The 16493-nt window shown below is 46.5% G+C and overlaps 1 protein-coding gene across 1 annotated transcript in view; it reads left to right on the top strand.

The window, feature by feature from the left end:
* The window catches only part of LOC142586357 (uncharacterized), a 220962-nt gene that overhangs the window by 175353 nt on the left and 29116 nt on the right, over positions 1–16493 (top strand). Inside the window, exons 4-6 of the mRNA XM_075697607.1 lie at positions 297–317; positions 2914–3114; positions 9902–9997. Coding sequence (XP_075553722.1) covers positions 297–317; positions 2914–3114; positions 9902–9997 — 318 coding nt within the window. The remainder of the gene's footprint in view (positions 1–296; positions 318–2913; positions 3115–9901; positions 9998–16493) is intronic.

Below are 16493 nucleotides of genomic sequence, written 5' to 3'. Positions count from 1 at the left end.
TGTGTGTGTGTGTGTGTGTGTGTGTGTGTGTGTGTGTGTGTGTGTGTGTGTGTGTGTGTGTGTGTGTGTGTGTGTGTGTGTGTGTGCAGTCCAACTCCGTGTATAGCGCAGATTACTTAACTACAGGTGTGCTTTGTATGAAGTAAACCATATGACCACGTATATCTGTAGCCTCATTTTCTGATTACTTCTCAATGACGCGTCTTGTAACTTCCCGAAACGAACCTAAATTGTTAGAGGCAATTAGTAACGATTGTCTGAACTAACGATAACGTGTTCTTGCTTTCTATTTCAAGCAGCCAGGAGAACTAGAAAAGGTGAGTGTTCCAGGACCCTTGCGCAAGCGAGCCTAGAGCCTCGTAGTTTTGTCTTTGTACTCGTATCATTAGTAGCTGCGGATCGGGGGAAAGCCAGCCTTGCGCTTGTGTAACGCGTGGAAAAGGCGGGTGGCTTCATTTTCAGCCCAACGCAGTGCATCGATGCAGTGGACATTTTTGTCGGCTAAACTCAGTTCTGTTCCTATTCCTAGTTATGACAAAAGTCAAATTCATCTCCGTCCAAGGACAACAGTTTGCTAATGTAAACGCAGCTAATTTGACCTCGGGCGAGGAATCCGCCGGCCACCTACACGCCTACATGCACTGGCTGGCTTAGCAGACGCCGCCATATGGTCGTGGAACCACGGTTTGCATAACAAAAACGCAGGCTTGGCGCGCCCGAAAAATGTAGCAGACGACACAAGGACGACGCCTCTAGGAGGCATGGCCCCTGCGCAGGCTTGCTTCCATGGATGACCGTGCTAGCTTCACTGGCGCTCAGCGGAGCGACGTCACGCACTCGCATGTTCATTCAGAATGTAGAATAGCCTGTACCCCTTGATCACGTGAACAGAAAAGCACATTTTACATCGCAGCCTTTACAAAGATATTGTGCCTAATTCACGAATCTTTTCATTCGAAAGCGAGTTTTGCCATTGGCCGACCGCTGTCGCTAATACCAATATATCCAGCGTCAGAATTGGCTGCAATTTTCTCTTACGAACAACCTTAGCGCACGAGATTTTCGTGAATAAGGGCCCTGGTTGCTTGCTTTAGTATCTTGATTTCCTATCAACGGCACGCTTTTTTGTCTGCTTTCTTTAATACAGTTTTCTAAGTTCGCTATTTCTTCCGTATTAAACGGTTTTGCCAAGGATAACACTCCGTCCAGTGCGTGTGTTTGTGTTTACATCTATCGCGCTGTACTTGCCCCGTTTATCTACAGCCCACCAACTGTGAAATCGATCACTGACAAGCTCGACAGGTGAAACGCTTGTCGGAACGCGGTACTCGTAACTGTGAGTTCGAACCACTTGAAGCGAGACCAGCGAGGTGTGCTCTGCAAATTGACTCAAGAAGATTGGCCTCGTACCTCTTAGAAGGTGCGTTCACGACAGTCTGTGCTCCTCACACAAGCTCGCTTATCACAAACGCTCGGGCAGTACGTTCACAGACAAGCGTTGTTCATTTTTCAGAGCAAATGAATATCGCAGCCTTGTTCGAGTGAACGCTATCGCCTTTCGATCGCTTAATTTTTATATAGCAAAAATTAAAAGTGTATCCAACCCCGACTAACATGTTAGCGCTTCTTCCTCAACGTTTATCGGGATAAAGAAATATGGCCCACTAATAATAACGCTTGTTTTACGTAAGTGCACCCTGTGACTTGCTGGCGTGCGAACATCGTTGACCATGCTGTCGAAAAAGATGCAGGCGAATCAAGAAACTCACTTACAGAAGAAAGGTATTTGTGTAGGTCATGGGATGCTACCTGCTGATGCGAAACACAAGCGCAAGAAATATAAGGTAATTTCTATAATTATTCATATTGCGCAAAGAAATCTGCGCGAAAAGAAAAAAAGCAGATAGGACAAGCATAGGAGCATAGTCATAAACAGATACCGGTGTTTACGTGCGGAGCGTAAAATCCATGTCGCGTCACAACACGCCTTCTGTCGTTGAAAAAAATGACGGTGGAACTAAACGGTCGAGTCCGTTGCATTTAGATTTTCATACTTTCAACCGTCGTCGCTCTGTGCTGCTGAGCAAGTTCACGCAGCTTGGTCTTTTTCGAACTATATGCTCCGTGATTAGAAATGTACAAAAGGCCAAGCTTCACCTCGGTACGTGGCCCCACAACGTTGTTCCCCAATTATGTTTAACTACTGCACTCGACTCTTGTCTGCAGTGCTGCTGCCCTATTTCAGTGAGGGATGTGATGTATTGTTATCAGTGGTGATGAGCCTTAAACAATGTACGTACCCGCAAGGAGGTGAGGGCCCAAAATTGGGTGATCGTACGAAACACGCAACATAACAGCTACAGGAACAAAGCGACCAACCAGAGAAGCTAAAACTGCGAAGAGAACAGTTGTGTGTGATTTAATGTAGTCAAACCATATGAGAGGGCGATTGCATTAAAGCGTTATTGAAAGAAGATTCATTGAACGGTTCAGGTCTAAAAGAATCTGGAATATAATCAGAATTAAAAAAAACACCAATTAATATTGGAAACGTATTGTTGCTTGAAAGAAATCACACACAGGTTCTAGCTTTTAGACACATCCCCGTGTTGAAAAGCTAGAACCTAAGCCCCGCGGGGGAGTAAGACCAAACCACTTACAATTCATAACAAGTTTACGAAGTGTAACCTCAAGAAGCGTTTTTGTTTGAGTAATGCACCAGCGGCAGTGATGTTCCCTCTTCTTTCTCCTATTAATTTCCCTTTTCTTTCCTCTTTACACGGGTGGGCGCCCTGTCCATTTCTAGCGACAATTGCGATCCCGCCTATCTTTCTCTCTGGATGGTGTTTGCATGCGTCTAATTGATTAATGGTGACAATAATAATAAAAATAAAACGAATTTCCCTTTCGCAGAGAGCAGCAGCAGCAGCGTGCTGTCAGACTCCTCGCCTTCGTCCTCGTCCTCATCCTCACCGGCGCAGAGCCGCTCGAGCTCGCCGGAGTCGACCGAGTCGGAGCGCGAGTTCCGACGCCAGTACGTGACTCTCACGCATCGCATGATCCACCGGAAGGCCAGCCTCGAGATGTACCGCCGAATGGCGCACCGCTGCTTCGGTGAGCTTGCAACGCAATAATTTCCCTTCAGTTTTATTTTCCCGCGCATGAAAAGTAGCAACTGCTAAACGATGCTGTATTCAGTGACTTGACGAAGTGACTGCCTCCGCGACGTGACGTTAATGGAGTGTCTACAAAGAAGTAGCTACTTACAGGCATCTCGTGCGTGCAGTGGAGAGATCAAGTTTTTACCGGAAACATGGTACTCGTGGAATGCGAATCTTTCTCGTGTTCAAAGAATGCACCTTGAAAAGTTAATGCCACGCCCCGTACACGTCCACACACCTATGCTCCTCAAAAAAAAAAACAGCATCAAATATACGAACTACTCGCAAACGCCTCCACAGATGCTGAAATAAGGGCAGGAAAGAAAACGAATGTACGTGTGTTCATCGTCCAGACATAACTGACACACCTTCCTCGTCGCATTTGAAATCAGGGACATTTTAATAGTTTCAAAAATCACAAAGCTGCGTTTTGAATGGCACCTGTGCACAGACGACACTTGCAATGAGGCGTCTTTGACTCAAGCTGTTGCAGTGCTCCGGACTTTAAGCTGTTCTGTGGAAGCTCTGCGAACTCGTGTAAATTTTTCTAGTTTTCTCTGATAGGCATCTTACAATGTTCCGCACCAGGAAGCTACCTACCAAAGTAGTTTCGGAATGTTTGGAAGATTTATGGCGACTGGAGGCCAGCCTGGAATTAGGTAGGCGGCACTAAGTTCCACATGAGCACGAGTTTCCATTCGCCTACAGGCCCGCTCATGGAACGCGATACATTGTACGCTCTCTTACTTGCCTTTGTGGAGCACTACATTAAACTTCACTGTCCAACTCGCACCAGTAACGACTTTTCTTTTTAAGCTTGCCCCTGAGGCATAAAATGTGTGAAGCATACGTGTTATGTGCGCATGTAGTAGTTTAATGTAATGTAGTGAAGCGTAAGAGCACATCTAGTAGTTCGTTATATTCAGTGAAGTACAACAGGGACCCATAGTGCGGACCATCGATCCACAGATGGTATTCAGGTGGGCTGCTTGAGTATAGACCCCTCATTTGACATAGTGGCGTTTTGCTGAGTGCATTCCGAGATAACTCCACAAGTGGTTGACTTGAACGGCATCCTAACTTCTTTCGGACGCAGAAAAGTACGAATTTTTTAAAGATAGCTTCAGAAACGTAGTCTCTAGTTCCGTCCAACTTAAGTGCACTACCAACCAGTTCACATGTTTCAAGAGGAAAAGAACCGGAACTTCAGACGAAGACGAAGTGGACAGAACGAGCGGTAACTAGCAACTGAGGTTTATTACCATGAAACACACAGCATCAAAAGGTCGCATCTGCGCGCAGCGTGCCTTGACATATTGAATAACAAGATGAAACACACGTGGCAGAAAGCACCCTAGATGGACTATGGAAAGTGCCAAGGGGCAAGAAACTACTTTCACTGGTTAATCGAAAACCGGGTTTCCTTATCTGGGAGAGCCACCGAAGGAAAGCCACGTGTTTCATGTGCATTGCAAGTAATACTGCAGCATACGACACGCACACGCGCACACGCATGCACACATACACACACGCCTGCATGCACACACATACGCCACGCGCACGCACGCACACTCACACAACCGGCCGTGCTGGCGTAGTGGCTTTGGCGTTGCGCTGCTATGCCCGATGGCACGGGTGCGAATGCCAGCCGTGACTGCCGCATTTCGATGGGGGTTAAACCTAAAACCGCCCGTGTAATATGCATTGAATCAAAAATAATCCGGAATCCCCCACTACGGTGTGCCTAATAATCATATCTTGTTTTTGGCACGTAAGATCCCAGAATTACTTTTTTTACGCGCTCATACACACGCACACAACATATTACGATACTTTAGTGCGTATTGTACGCTGCAGGGCACCTTTAGCGTTGAATTTTATGACAACGAATTGATTAATTAGCGAGCTAATAACTAATTTCACATTTGTGACTTTCTTTTCAGCCGTCTGAAGTCACTTTATTTTCTACGGTACATACAGGTACATTCGGTGGTGCCATTTGCATTGCATGTCTCGAAAAGCAAGTTATGATTTCATTGTATTCACTATCTTCGCAGCCACTATAGTGTGGGTTTTTTAGCATGCTGGGATGGTTCCTCCTTACATCGTGTGAGCGTGCGCCCCGCAGAGGCAGCGTGAAATTTTTATTAGAACGAGCTCAGGGTGGGACTACGGTCTGGCAGCGCGTGTCTGTAGCCCCGAAACACGGCAGCGAATAATTCAGGTACGGCCTACCTTAACTGCCACTAGCGTTTCGCGCGCGGCTATTCTCGGGTCTTCGTGTGGCTCGCCGTCCGGCTTCTCGGCCAGGCGGTCACTGGCCGCTGCAAAACAAGCACGTGCACTCTACTGCCAGCCTTTGCCAAGCTGAGCCGCTTTCGCTATAAGCATCAGCCATTCTCGGAAAGTACAGAACAGTGTTTCTTAGCGGGAAAGGAAACAGAAAAAGTTTCCTTAGAAGGTAACTTCACCTCGAAGCATCCGTGCTCAGGTCCTTGTGAAACGAAGAAAGGCTCCCGTTTGGCCACCGGTGAACCGATTGGAGTGAAACTCTACCAACTTCAAGAAGCCTAAAATGCTTGACGTAGTCTCCTTTTTCTTTCTTTATCTTTTCAGAGCTTGTCGCTAATCTGGAAACTAAATTGATAAAGCAAAGAATCGAAAAAATATTCCCAGCTGTCCTTAGCTATGGCCTAAGAAACGCGAAGGCGAAAGCTTTGTAAAGCCTACTGAAATTCATCTTAATCCACCTTAATTTGCTTGAATCCTCCTTACTCCACTTTAATCCGTGCTAATCCACCCTAATTCAGCCTAATCCTCAATTATCCACCCTAGTCCATGCTAATCCTTATTAATCCAATGACTAACAATTACTAATCAATCATTAATCATGTATTATACACGGCTAGACATGCTTTGGTTCGCTTCTGGCGTTCCTTGGGTCACATGATATTTTCTGTACCTCAGAATGCGACATTGAAACGTAGAGATCTAAGGCTTTCGCCTTAAAAGAAAAAGAAGCATGAAGGTTACGAATCGGTAACATCACACTGAATACAAATATCGCAGTACTATAAACGTCATCAATTAAGACGTTCAAAGTGGGCAAAATTTTTGCCTTATACACCGCTCTCAAAATATAGGCTAATTTCTGACTGGTTCGTTTGCAGAGCTCACGTCAGTAGCTTTACACTACTAGTGAAGTAGCTATTTCGCATAAACTGTAGACGTGCGTTATATTTATCTACTGTAGGAGCGCTAGTACATGCATGTGATTTAAATAATTGCGGCACCTCTTTTTACTGCGTACTTGCGGATATGTAAACATGATGCTTCAACGTTGTTCTTTTAATTGATTGATTTTCAGCGAGTTAAACTGTATACTTAAGGTCACAATTTTAAATTCAACTTCATGATATCGCGTAATGTCACTTTCACTCCTAAATGCCCCAAATAACATTCAAAAGTGCTTCACCGACTGTCACAAAAGAAAAAAGAAGTAAGGACAAGGAAGGAAGGAAAGCGTTTCTGCGTTTCTGCATCTATCGTAACACTCAAATCAGAGTTGGCTCCGAGTTGAAGGGTTTTCGTGTTGAAAGTTGGACTGATTTACAGCGGCTTCGGCTTACAACAGGGGTCATGCGTGACGTCACACTCACGCCCGCTCGCACATGTGCGCACACACATGCGCACCGCGCGTGCGCAGTCGTTCTGAAAGCAACACACACTGCCGTGCCAGTTGTCACATTACGCTTTAAAAAATCGAAAGAGCTCAAACAGAACGTGGTGCAAGCGTGTCCTCCAACTAGCAACTGACTTGGAAAGAAGGGAAGGCTTTCATGGTTGTGCTTACGCCCAAAAGAAACGTCATGAGACGTTTGTGAAACAAATCCAGCAACGGCCTGTTCGTCGCAGGTAATGGCAACAATCCAAAAACTTTGCCAACGACCCATTGTCTCCGTTCTGTATAGACTGCACTAAGTGCGAGTGTGAGTTCAAAACGAGCGCATCCTGACGAATTATCGTGAACAACGTACGCGGAAAATCCTTTAGGCAATTGTTATTCATCGCAGCGAGCCGTCATGCATGTCAGCGTTCATTCTGTTGTGCCCGGCGATGCATAAATCGCTTACGTTTCCGTTAAGCAGTCGTTGTACTTCAAATGCTGAGTTATTCACTTCTATTTGCCCGCTTGTCTTCGTGTTTCCCTACCTTCCTTCGTGAATTACAAAAGAACCTTCCAGCCGATAAATCTTCCTGCTCGTAGTCAACGCAGCATACTGCCTCCCGTTTTGGTGCTGTTTTGGTTCAACTGGTTCATCTAGTCGCGTTATTGCCGCTCCTCAAGTTGAATACTGCATCAATAACCGAATCGTGATTCCTGAGGTAATGAAAAAAGATCGTTTATTCACGTTATTTTAGTATCTAACGCTTGATCATAGTTAGCTTGTAGCTGCCGGTGACCTGCAAAAACAGTGTAAAGCACGTTCCCAGCGCGAAACGTGCTGACGGTGGCTTCTCAGCTCCAAGTGCGTGTCGTTTGTCAAACAGTGATCCGTAAGAAACAGCCAAAATGAAATCGATAGCATCAAGGTAAGGAATTTCCGAGTTACGGGGTGCTATTACGGACATGGGCAAATTCCGCCATATTGCAGCATTCGCCGTCCTCTCGGCCTCTGATTGATCCTGAGAGCTGCTACGGCCTCCCTGATTGGCTCAAAATGCCTCCGTTCCAGAATTCGACACCATGGTGGAATCTGACGATGCTGAGAATAGGTTGCTGTTTTTTTTAACAATAGGGCAAACCGTTTGGTGGCTCGTCGAATTTCCGTGTGTCTGGCCAGCAGCTCCTGCTCCGATTCGTCACTCGTTGCTGCCTACACACGCTCGATGCGATGCCACCACGTCCTGTATAGATTCCAATTGCAACTGTCCGCAAAGCGATTCTTTTTTTTTTTTTTTTTGTATACTCCGCAGCGTTCTTCTTGTGGTGGCGTCCCGCAAGCGACAATGTTTTGTATTAATCCAGCGCTTCCCAACGTCGTCGCCAACAAGCCGCCTAATAACGTAACCTATCTAAAGTGTCACTGACGACGCGGTCCTTAAGGCGGCCGATGAGCCACATAGCCGAGCTACCGGATAAATTAAATAACTTCGCCAAGAAGTAATGAAAGCGGTACTCTCGTGCAAATCAACAAACATAAAAAAAGTAGGCGACAAATCCTTTCTGTAGAGGCTCGATCGCCAGACAAGCTGTTCGATGTCCCCCGGTGAGCTCTCGCTCATTACGTCGGATACTCCAAACGTGCCCGGCATCGACTCGCCGCTCTAGCTCCGAAAGTGGCTCTCGGAGGCGCCGCGCGAAGGTTGCGCGTAACGAACGGACGAATGACGCGACACCGCAATAAATAACGAAGTAGTAGAGAGAAAATAAGGCAGCAGGGAAGGCAGGAATAGGGAAAAGGAAAGCGGAGGCCAGGGAGGAAGGGGTGGCCGCGTCGAGAATTCGGCACTCCGCGCTCGTTATCGATTTAAGGCCGCGGCCGACCAATCTAATTTGTTGGCCCATCCGCGTCGCGCAGATGACAACATCGAAGCTGTCGGCAAGAATTATCGAGGTGCCGCATACGCGGTGCACAACCGTGCTTTGCGGAAGGGCCAGACACGGGGTCCGCCGGTGGCGGAGCCGTGAGTCCGGCTCCCGGCCACACGTCTCTCTCTCTTCGCACAGAGATACGTCGCCAGCGCTTACTAGGGCCGCCTCTCACTCGCGCCCAACGCTGCCTTGGCGCTCTGGCTCAGCCTTGCGGCAGAGGCGTCAGGGCGCCTCTGCCTTTCTTTTTTTTTTTTTTTTTGGGGGGGGGGGGGCGTTGCCTTTGCGCGAGCGGGATCGTTACGGTTCTCGGCAACTGCCGAGAGTCGACCCCCCCCCCCTTCTCATCTTTACGTTATTCGCCCCTTATCGCGCAGGGAGTGCACGGGAGTGCGGCGTAAGCATCGAACGCGCGCGGCCTCAAAGTAGATTACGGCTACGAGAAGAGACGCGTTTGCCTCGCTCATTTATGCACCGCCTACCCCGTTTTCGTCTTGCTCCATGCGTCGCCTCCTTCTTTTTTTCCATTTATCTCGTTTATGCTTTGTAAGGACGTCTAAGCATATGCCTCGACCCCATCCCTCTGCCACACACCTCTTCCGGCCTCCACCGCCCGCCCCGCCCCCCTTCACCCTCTTTGTTTGAATTAGTTTAGAGCGATGAGTGCCGTATTTTGCCATACAGGACGGAAGAGCCGAGACAAAAGCCTATCTATACCCGCGGAACACTTTCTATGGCAAGGAAGGGAAAGTGACACACTAAGGAAAATTAGAAACTCGAGGTATTCGTTTTCGTGTCATTTTCAACTAGTTTCCGAGTCTGTGCAAACCTGTCAAGCGGTTTAAGGATTTGGTTTCTCTTTACGTTGCTCGCGTACTGATTCGGGATTCAGCGTTCAGATCCTTTTGTCAAATGGTTTCATGTTGGGGCAGATGATACCTGAAAAGCTAGTCGAGACAACTACCCAGAATTTCAGATAAGACAAGTTGTTTATCGCGACATATTCCATTCGTTATTCAAAGTTTTCGATTACCCCTGCGGCTCTCCCCTCCTGTTCTCCTCCCATGCAACTGTGTCGCTTCTGCATAGTATGTAGCCCAGATGGAGGAAACACTGTGAATGCAGAATGCCCTCGTCTCCCTTCTAGAGGCCACCAAGACCGTGCGGATTGAGAAGAGCAACGGAGAGTTCGGGTTCCGCATTCACGGAAGCCACCCGGTCGTAGTATCCGCCATCGAGAAAGGTAAGCGATCATCCTGCAGAAAATCATTTTAGTGGCTGAATGCTCGATTATAATTTGATTTTAAAGTCATTCAGCTATGGTCTTCGGCTATCTGATGGCAATTTACCACGTAGTGAAATACTGACGTATTTTTTTTCAGTGATTTGACTCAATCAAGCATCCTGCTGAAATTATTTGGGGATTCACGTTTGATTTGAAATTTCTTTAGCTACGGTCTCTGAGTACGTAATGGTTGTTCACGACGTTCTAAAATGTCAAGGCATTTTATTGATTGATTGATTGATTGATTGATTGATTGATTGATTTATTGATTTATTGATTGATTGATTGATTGATTGACTGATTGATTGATTGATTGATTGATTGATTGATTGATTGATTGATTGATTGATTGATTGATTGATTGATTGATTGATTGATTGATTGATTGATTGATTGATTGATTGATTGATTCAACCAGTCAGTCAGTCAGTCAGTCAGTTAGTCATTCATGCCATTTTGTTTTAACACATCCTTTGACTATAACTTCGCTGTGGGCGATACATTTATACCTGTACCGCAATTTAAAATGTAAAAAGTGTGGGCGGTCCCAATTGCCACAGCTTGCGGCTCGTCGGGTCAGGAATATAATTCTCAAGTTCGTGTTCCGCAACTATTCGCCACATTGCAACTCAACCGCTTGGGCGAGCAGCAGGCGTTTAGACATTTCTCTCCTTTGTTTTCTTCTTTCGTCCGGAATTGTCGCTTGACGTACATATTCGGGCTCGCGACCTGGCCCAGTGCCCACCCAAAAAAGAGACTGAAAATTATGCAGATACAACGCGTACGTTGGAATCTACGTACGGGAAGTGAGGCTTTCGTGAAGCAGGTAACGAAAAGCTTTTTAACATAATCGCACCTTCGCATTCGCTGACTCGGTTTTTTATCTCATTTTGTCTTTTCTTCCTCCCTCTCGATCAAGATTTGCCCTCAACAGCGCGAGAAGAGACAAGTGCTTCGTCTCTTATAACGCAGCACCGCGATGAGAGCCGCAGTGAAAATAAAAGGGCGCTCGCGTATCGACGAGTGAGCAAACAATAGCAATAAGCAAATAATAACTGGGGATTTCTCGTGCATTCTGCGGCGGCTGCGTGTCGGCGCAACCATTTTCCCGATGAAGAATTATGCGGGTTTGGCGAGTCGAGCAGGGAAAACTGCTATGCGTGGGAGGATGGGAAAACAACGGGGGACCACGCGGCGTTTCAAACGGCACAAATAAGGGATGGTTTCGCCCTCCAATCGAGACAAATAATCTTTGGGTAGAGAGAGGTCGCGCTCCCCCCCTCTTCATGCAGGAATGAGAAAGAGAGAAAGATGGAAAGGCAGGGTCCAGGGTCGAACACTGTTACGTATGCTCAAAGAGGAAGATAGTGTGGAATGATAAGCAAAAAATATAGAGTCCATGTTCACGCATGTGCAGAAAAATATTCGCAATAACGCCTTCTAAAGGTCATGAAATGTCACGGTATTACACGAACTCATTAACGCGTTCGGATGATGCCGAAACACTGGACCATAAAGAACAGGAGACGGTTAGAATTATTACTGATTATAATATTTATCTGCGTCCTCTTTGAAATTGAGCAGCGACAAATGTAGTCACCTAGCTAGCCTGCGCTAATCAGGTTTTACCACATATACTGCAGTCTACCATTTTGCCTCTCTATATTTTCCCTATTAAAACATCTATCTTCATACTGTAAACTTAACTATGCCTGTAGCGACCATGGCTTCAAGTTATTCCCTGTTTTCTTTTTTTCGCCAATACTCAAAGTCTTATCACGACCGCAGCAGTAGGTCTGGTAGCGACATCTGGTGATGCTTTGTTGAACCATAATGCTCAAGGAACGCTTTCGTTTTGCGTCACTGTTCTTGCTGAAGAAAAACAAAGGGTGCTATTATGAACGCTGCCAACTTCCGCCATGTCGTATCAAAGACGATCAAACCAATCAAAGACGGCGTAGTTGTCTTGTGAACCAATCGTACATGATAAGATGGCAAATTTGACACTATGGCGATATTTGAGTGTCCAGAATAGCATCCAAATGGCGAGCCACTAAACATTGATGGCTGTGTTGCTGCGGACTCCAGCAAAACAAAACAGAGCTAGTTAATCATTGCAGTAATAGTTCTCTGAGATCTGGTCGAACCATATATGTGGAAGGGTTATAAAGCTCTGATAAGCTGAATAAGCAAGTTACACTTAAGATACCCAGTACGCTAACCTTATCGCGAGCGAAGGCTCGGTGAGTTTGAAGGGACGCAAGCACTGATGATATAAGCTGGAAAGCGCAACTGAAACGAGGGAACACAAACACAAAAAAAAATGAATAAAAACCGCAGCGCATGGCTCGTCCTGCGATGCGTGTTTTTAAATGCGAAGCATTTATTGACGACTGTTTGCCACTTTCAGAGTATCTATCCATCTGCTTGTCTAGCCGCCTACGTCTTGACGTTCTCATGGTCGTTTCGTTAACTTGGTATGTGCCACAATTCGCATAGAATTGACAAGAGTGTATAACGAACATAAATGATCGGTCATAACATGAATATCATGACATGTGTGTCACGAAGGTCATGAAACAGCCGCCTAAGTCTTGGTGCCATCATGGTCGTTTCGATAACTTGGTAGGTAGCAAAATTGGCATAGTATTACAAGAGTTTATCACGAACATAAAAAATACGTCGTGACATGTGTGTCATGTAGGTCATGAAATAGCCACCTACGTCTTGGTGCTCCCATGCTAATTTCGTTGACTTGCTACGTGCCACGATTAGCATAGTATGATAAGAGTGTAAGACGAACATAAATGACAGGTCATGACATTAATGTTATGGCATGCGTGTCATGTGGGTCATTAATCAGCCGCCTACGTGTTGGTCTTCTCATGGTAGTTTCGTAACTTTGTATCTACCAAAATTGGCAGAGTGTGACAACAGTGTATAACGAACATAAATGATAGGTCGTGACATGAAGGTCATGACATGCGTGTCCTGTAGGTCATGAAACAGCTGCCTACGCCTAGTCGTCTGGTCTCATGGTCATTTCGTTAACTTGGTAGGCTCCTCGCACACTGCCTCGCATAACATCGATTCGCACAGGGCGTGGGATCTGCTGGATTTTTCACTGTATCCTCGTTCGCGCTGCTTCAGCTTATATTGAAGATGAAGCAGCTATAGCTCTCAACAAGATGTTATTACTACAACTGAATATGGTTGACAACGCTACCTGGAAACTTCTGAGTTGTATTTCCACGACGTCGCGGATTGCCACAGTGTCTGCCCCGGACTATTTACATTCACAACCATTTACAGATAAAGAAATATCACATTGTGCCCCAAATGAGGCAAGAACTAAGCCATGCCATCTTTGGGAAATTCTGTTTAAAAGTGGTCCAAATGCACAAAAAATGCTATGAATTCACGACGTCTCTCTATCGTCATCTGCGCCACGGTTCGGATTCGAAATTCAGAAAGCAAGTTAAGCTGCAACTTATTTCGTAGTTAACAATCTATCATTTGACATCCAAGAAATTGTAACGGTGTATCAAAATGACACTCTACCAATCTAAACTGGTTTGTGGGTTATTCATGGTGTTTCATCCTCTTATTCTTTTAGCATTTTCTCGTGGCTTCCACTAATTGGTTGCATCGGCAAGCGACCCGCTATTATTATCATCGAAGATCCCGGCACCAAGTTCGCACACACGTCGCATAATCATCATTCGGGAAGCCAGCACGCTTCAGTGGCAGGAGGGGCCTATTACATGAAGGAAAGAACGAAACTAGGAGGAAGCGTCACGTGTCAGTCTTGAAGCCTGGTCGCCAAAAAATAAAAATCGCGAATCATAGAAAGAACCCCGAAGCACGTGATGGCAAGCGGTGTTTCCTAGCCACTCCTCGAGACGGCACCGGGTTCGTCGCCCGCTTGTCTGTATACCCGGCTCGCACGGCCGCTTGGAAGTTGTAACGCGTGGATAATGGCGCGTACGCTCCGAGGATAGTGGTGCCGTTTTAACAGCAGCAGTGCTTCCAGGTATGGAGTCGGAGAACTAGACGCGTCAAATTCGGCGCTCGGAAAGCAAGCGGCACAACCTGGAGAAAGCGCGGTGGTAACTGCGGCGACCAGCGGCATTCGTACCTACCACGAACTAAGCTGCGGGCGCCGTGCGGCTCCCAGGATTCAAAGCATGGTGCACACATTTTCCATGATTCCAGGGGGATACAAGTGCAACCAGAGGAGGTTGCCTTACGATGGAGGGATGTCTGACGTCGTGCTCCGTTCTAGATATTTTCTTTTTTTTTTCTTTCCTCCGTGGCCCGATGCTGGCACGCTTCTATCTAGAAGAAGGACTGTGGTGCATGGCGTGCTTTATTATCTGTAGCCTTGGAGTGCAGCCACCATCAAACAAAAGGCAGCGCAACGCCGGTTTTGTGATTGAAACCAAAACTAAGCTCGTGCAATCATCCTCTTTTATTATAACAAGCGTGTCCAGTCCGTCCGCAGTTCATGGGGCTCAGTTCTCCGATGCAGCGTCCCCACTTTCCAGAAAATGTTGTACTTGCTGTTGATGGTATGTGAATGACTTCCACCACACGGTGCTGCCGTTCTTTTTTTTTTTTTTTTGTACTTACGATTGACATACGATTGAAGTGAGTTGACGGGCCTCAATAGCCGTGGTCAGCTACTCGGAAAAAGGCGCCCTCTGAGTGACGTATACAGTACCTAGTGATCGAGTGACAACCCTACATAAGGCATCACTGTAATAAATCACGTTGTTTTCAACACCATACAGGTGAAGGGAGCTGCGGACACATTTCGTTGTTTGGTCCATACGCACAGGCCACGACATAGAACCGTCGCTCCGCGCGACCAACGCGTCATAGCCGAGATATTTGGTTTTCGTTAACGATGCACCCAGAGGCGGGCGACGCCAACGACGATAATACGGCCGCTTCGCGTCAGCCAACTTCAGGCGCCTAACACTCATCATTTGCTGGGGTATTCACATCCACGCGTCGGCTGATTAACATACTCCATCTAATCAAATGCATTTGTTTGTCCTAGTTTCGTTAGCATCGGTCTCAACTTACCGTCTTTTTTTTTTTTCCATCAACGTCGACTAATTCTGAGCGGTCGCGGTGTTTACTTGGTATTTAATAAGGACAGCGCAACGAGAGCCCCCATCATAGCCTCGTTCTCTTCTAGGTGTACTTTTTTTTTCGCTATGAGTTTTTGTACGCTTTGGCGGAAGGAAATGACGGCCAGAGGCCCCGATTCATTATGCAGCGCATAATGAATCCTCGGCACCAGTGCAGTTTTTTCACCTTTATATGAGTCATTCTTTTTCGCGTCTCGCTATGGAGTCCAGACACTAATATCGTATCACAAAGAAACGCCGAACAGAGTTCGAGCTGCGCAAACTGTAAGTATAAAGCCCACAAGAGGTATTTTCCTTCGTGTTTTCTTTATATTTTATTTTTACCTTCTTTCTCCTAATCATCTTCTCCCGCTCCGCTGCATCGTCTGATAAGAAATATACGTCGAAGGCTCGTTGCCAATTCCATGTCCAGTTCAGATCGTTTTCTTTTCGTCGTGTCGTTCTATTTTCTTCATAACGTCAAAGGAGCCTCGTGATATCGAATTTCTGCTGCTCTGCGCATGTCTCATATTAATTTTTTTTTCTGTCAATTCTTCACCTCCGTCGACATATATATATATTTAATTCGCATGGTATTCCAGAGGGATTCGGTGCTTTCGCGCGCCTTTTGCACGTGCGTGCTTTAAGTTTACGTCCCTGCAAACTGGGCTCTCTCCCTCGCCTCGAGCGAACAATCTGCGTCTTCCGTACCTGACTCCAAACTCTCTCACACTTGCCTTCTGCATACTGCTATATCCGGTTCCTATGGGTGGGCAGCGCAACCCGGACGAAAGACAAGAGGGAGTTCCCGATACGAGCGCAGACTAACAACTGGTTTATTTTTTCACACAAGGGAGTAAAATATACAGAAAATGTAAACACGTATGATACGTGCGCTCGTATCGTGTACTTCCCCTTGTCATTCGTCCGGGTTGCGCTGCCCACCCATAGGAACATGTTCAATCACGAACTCGCCCAGCCTGCCGTGTTAATTCTGTGTTATCGCGGACGTCCGTCAACGCTTCGGAACTCTTTCACTTGTGGTGAACGAATTTCATCTTCGGCTGGCAGCGGCAGGGACTGTCAGTGAATGCCATGGGCTCCCTGCCGTCGCCATGGCGACGGCATTTTTTTTTTTTAGCCTCGCTTTATTAATGTAGTGCTCGAAGTTTAAGAAGCGCAAAAGCAACAGAAAAAGGGCAACAAAGAACGACACAACGAGCAAAATAAGTAAGTGAGGGTGACGCTCGGCGAAACGAAAGAAACGTCGGCCGTGTCGTCTCCGTTTGAGTTCCGTGAGCGATACGGTGAGAAAA

This window comes from Dermacentor variabilis, chromosome 6, assembly GCF_050947875.1.
Source record: "Dermacentor variabilis isolate Ectoservices chromosome 6, ASM5094787v1, whole genome shotgun sequence".
Lineage (NCBI taxonomy): Eukaryota > Metazoa > Arthropoda > Arachnida > Ixodida > Ixodidae > Dermacentor > Dermacentor variabilis.
Note: the sequence above shows the minus strand (reverse complement) of the source record. Positions and strands in the feature narration are given on the sequence as shown.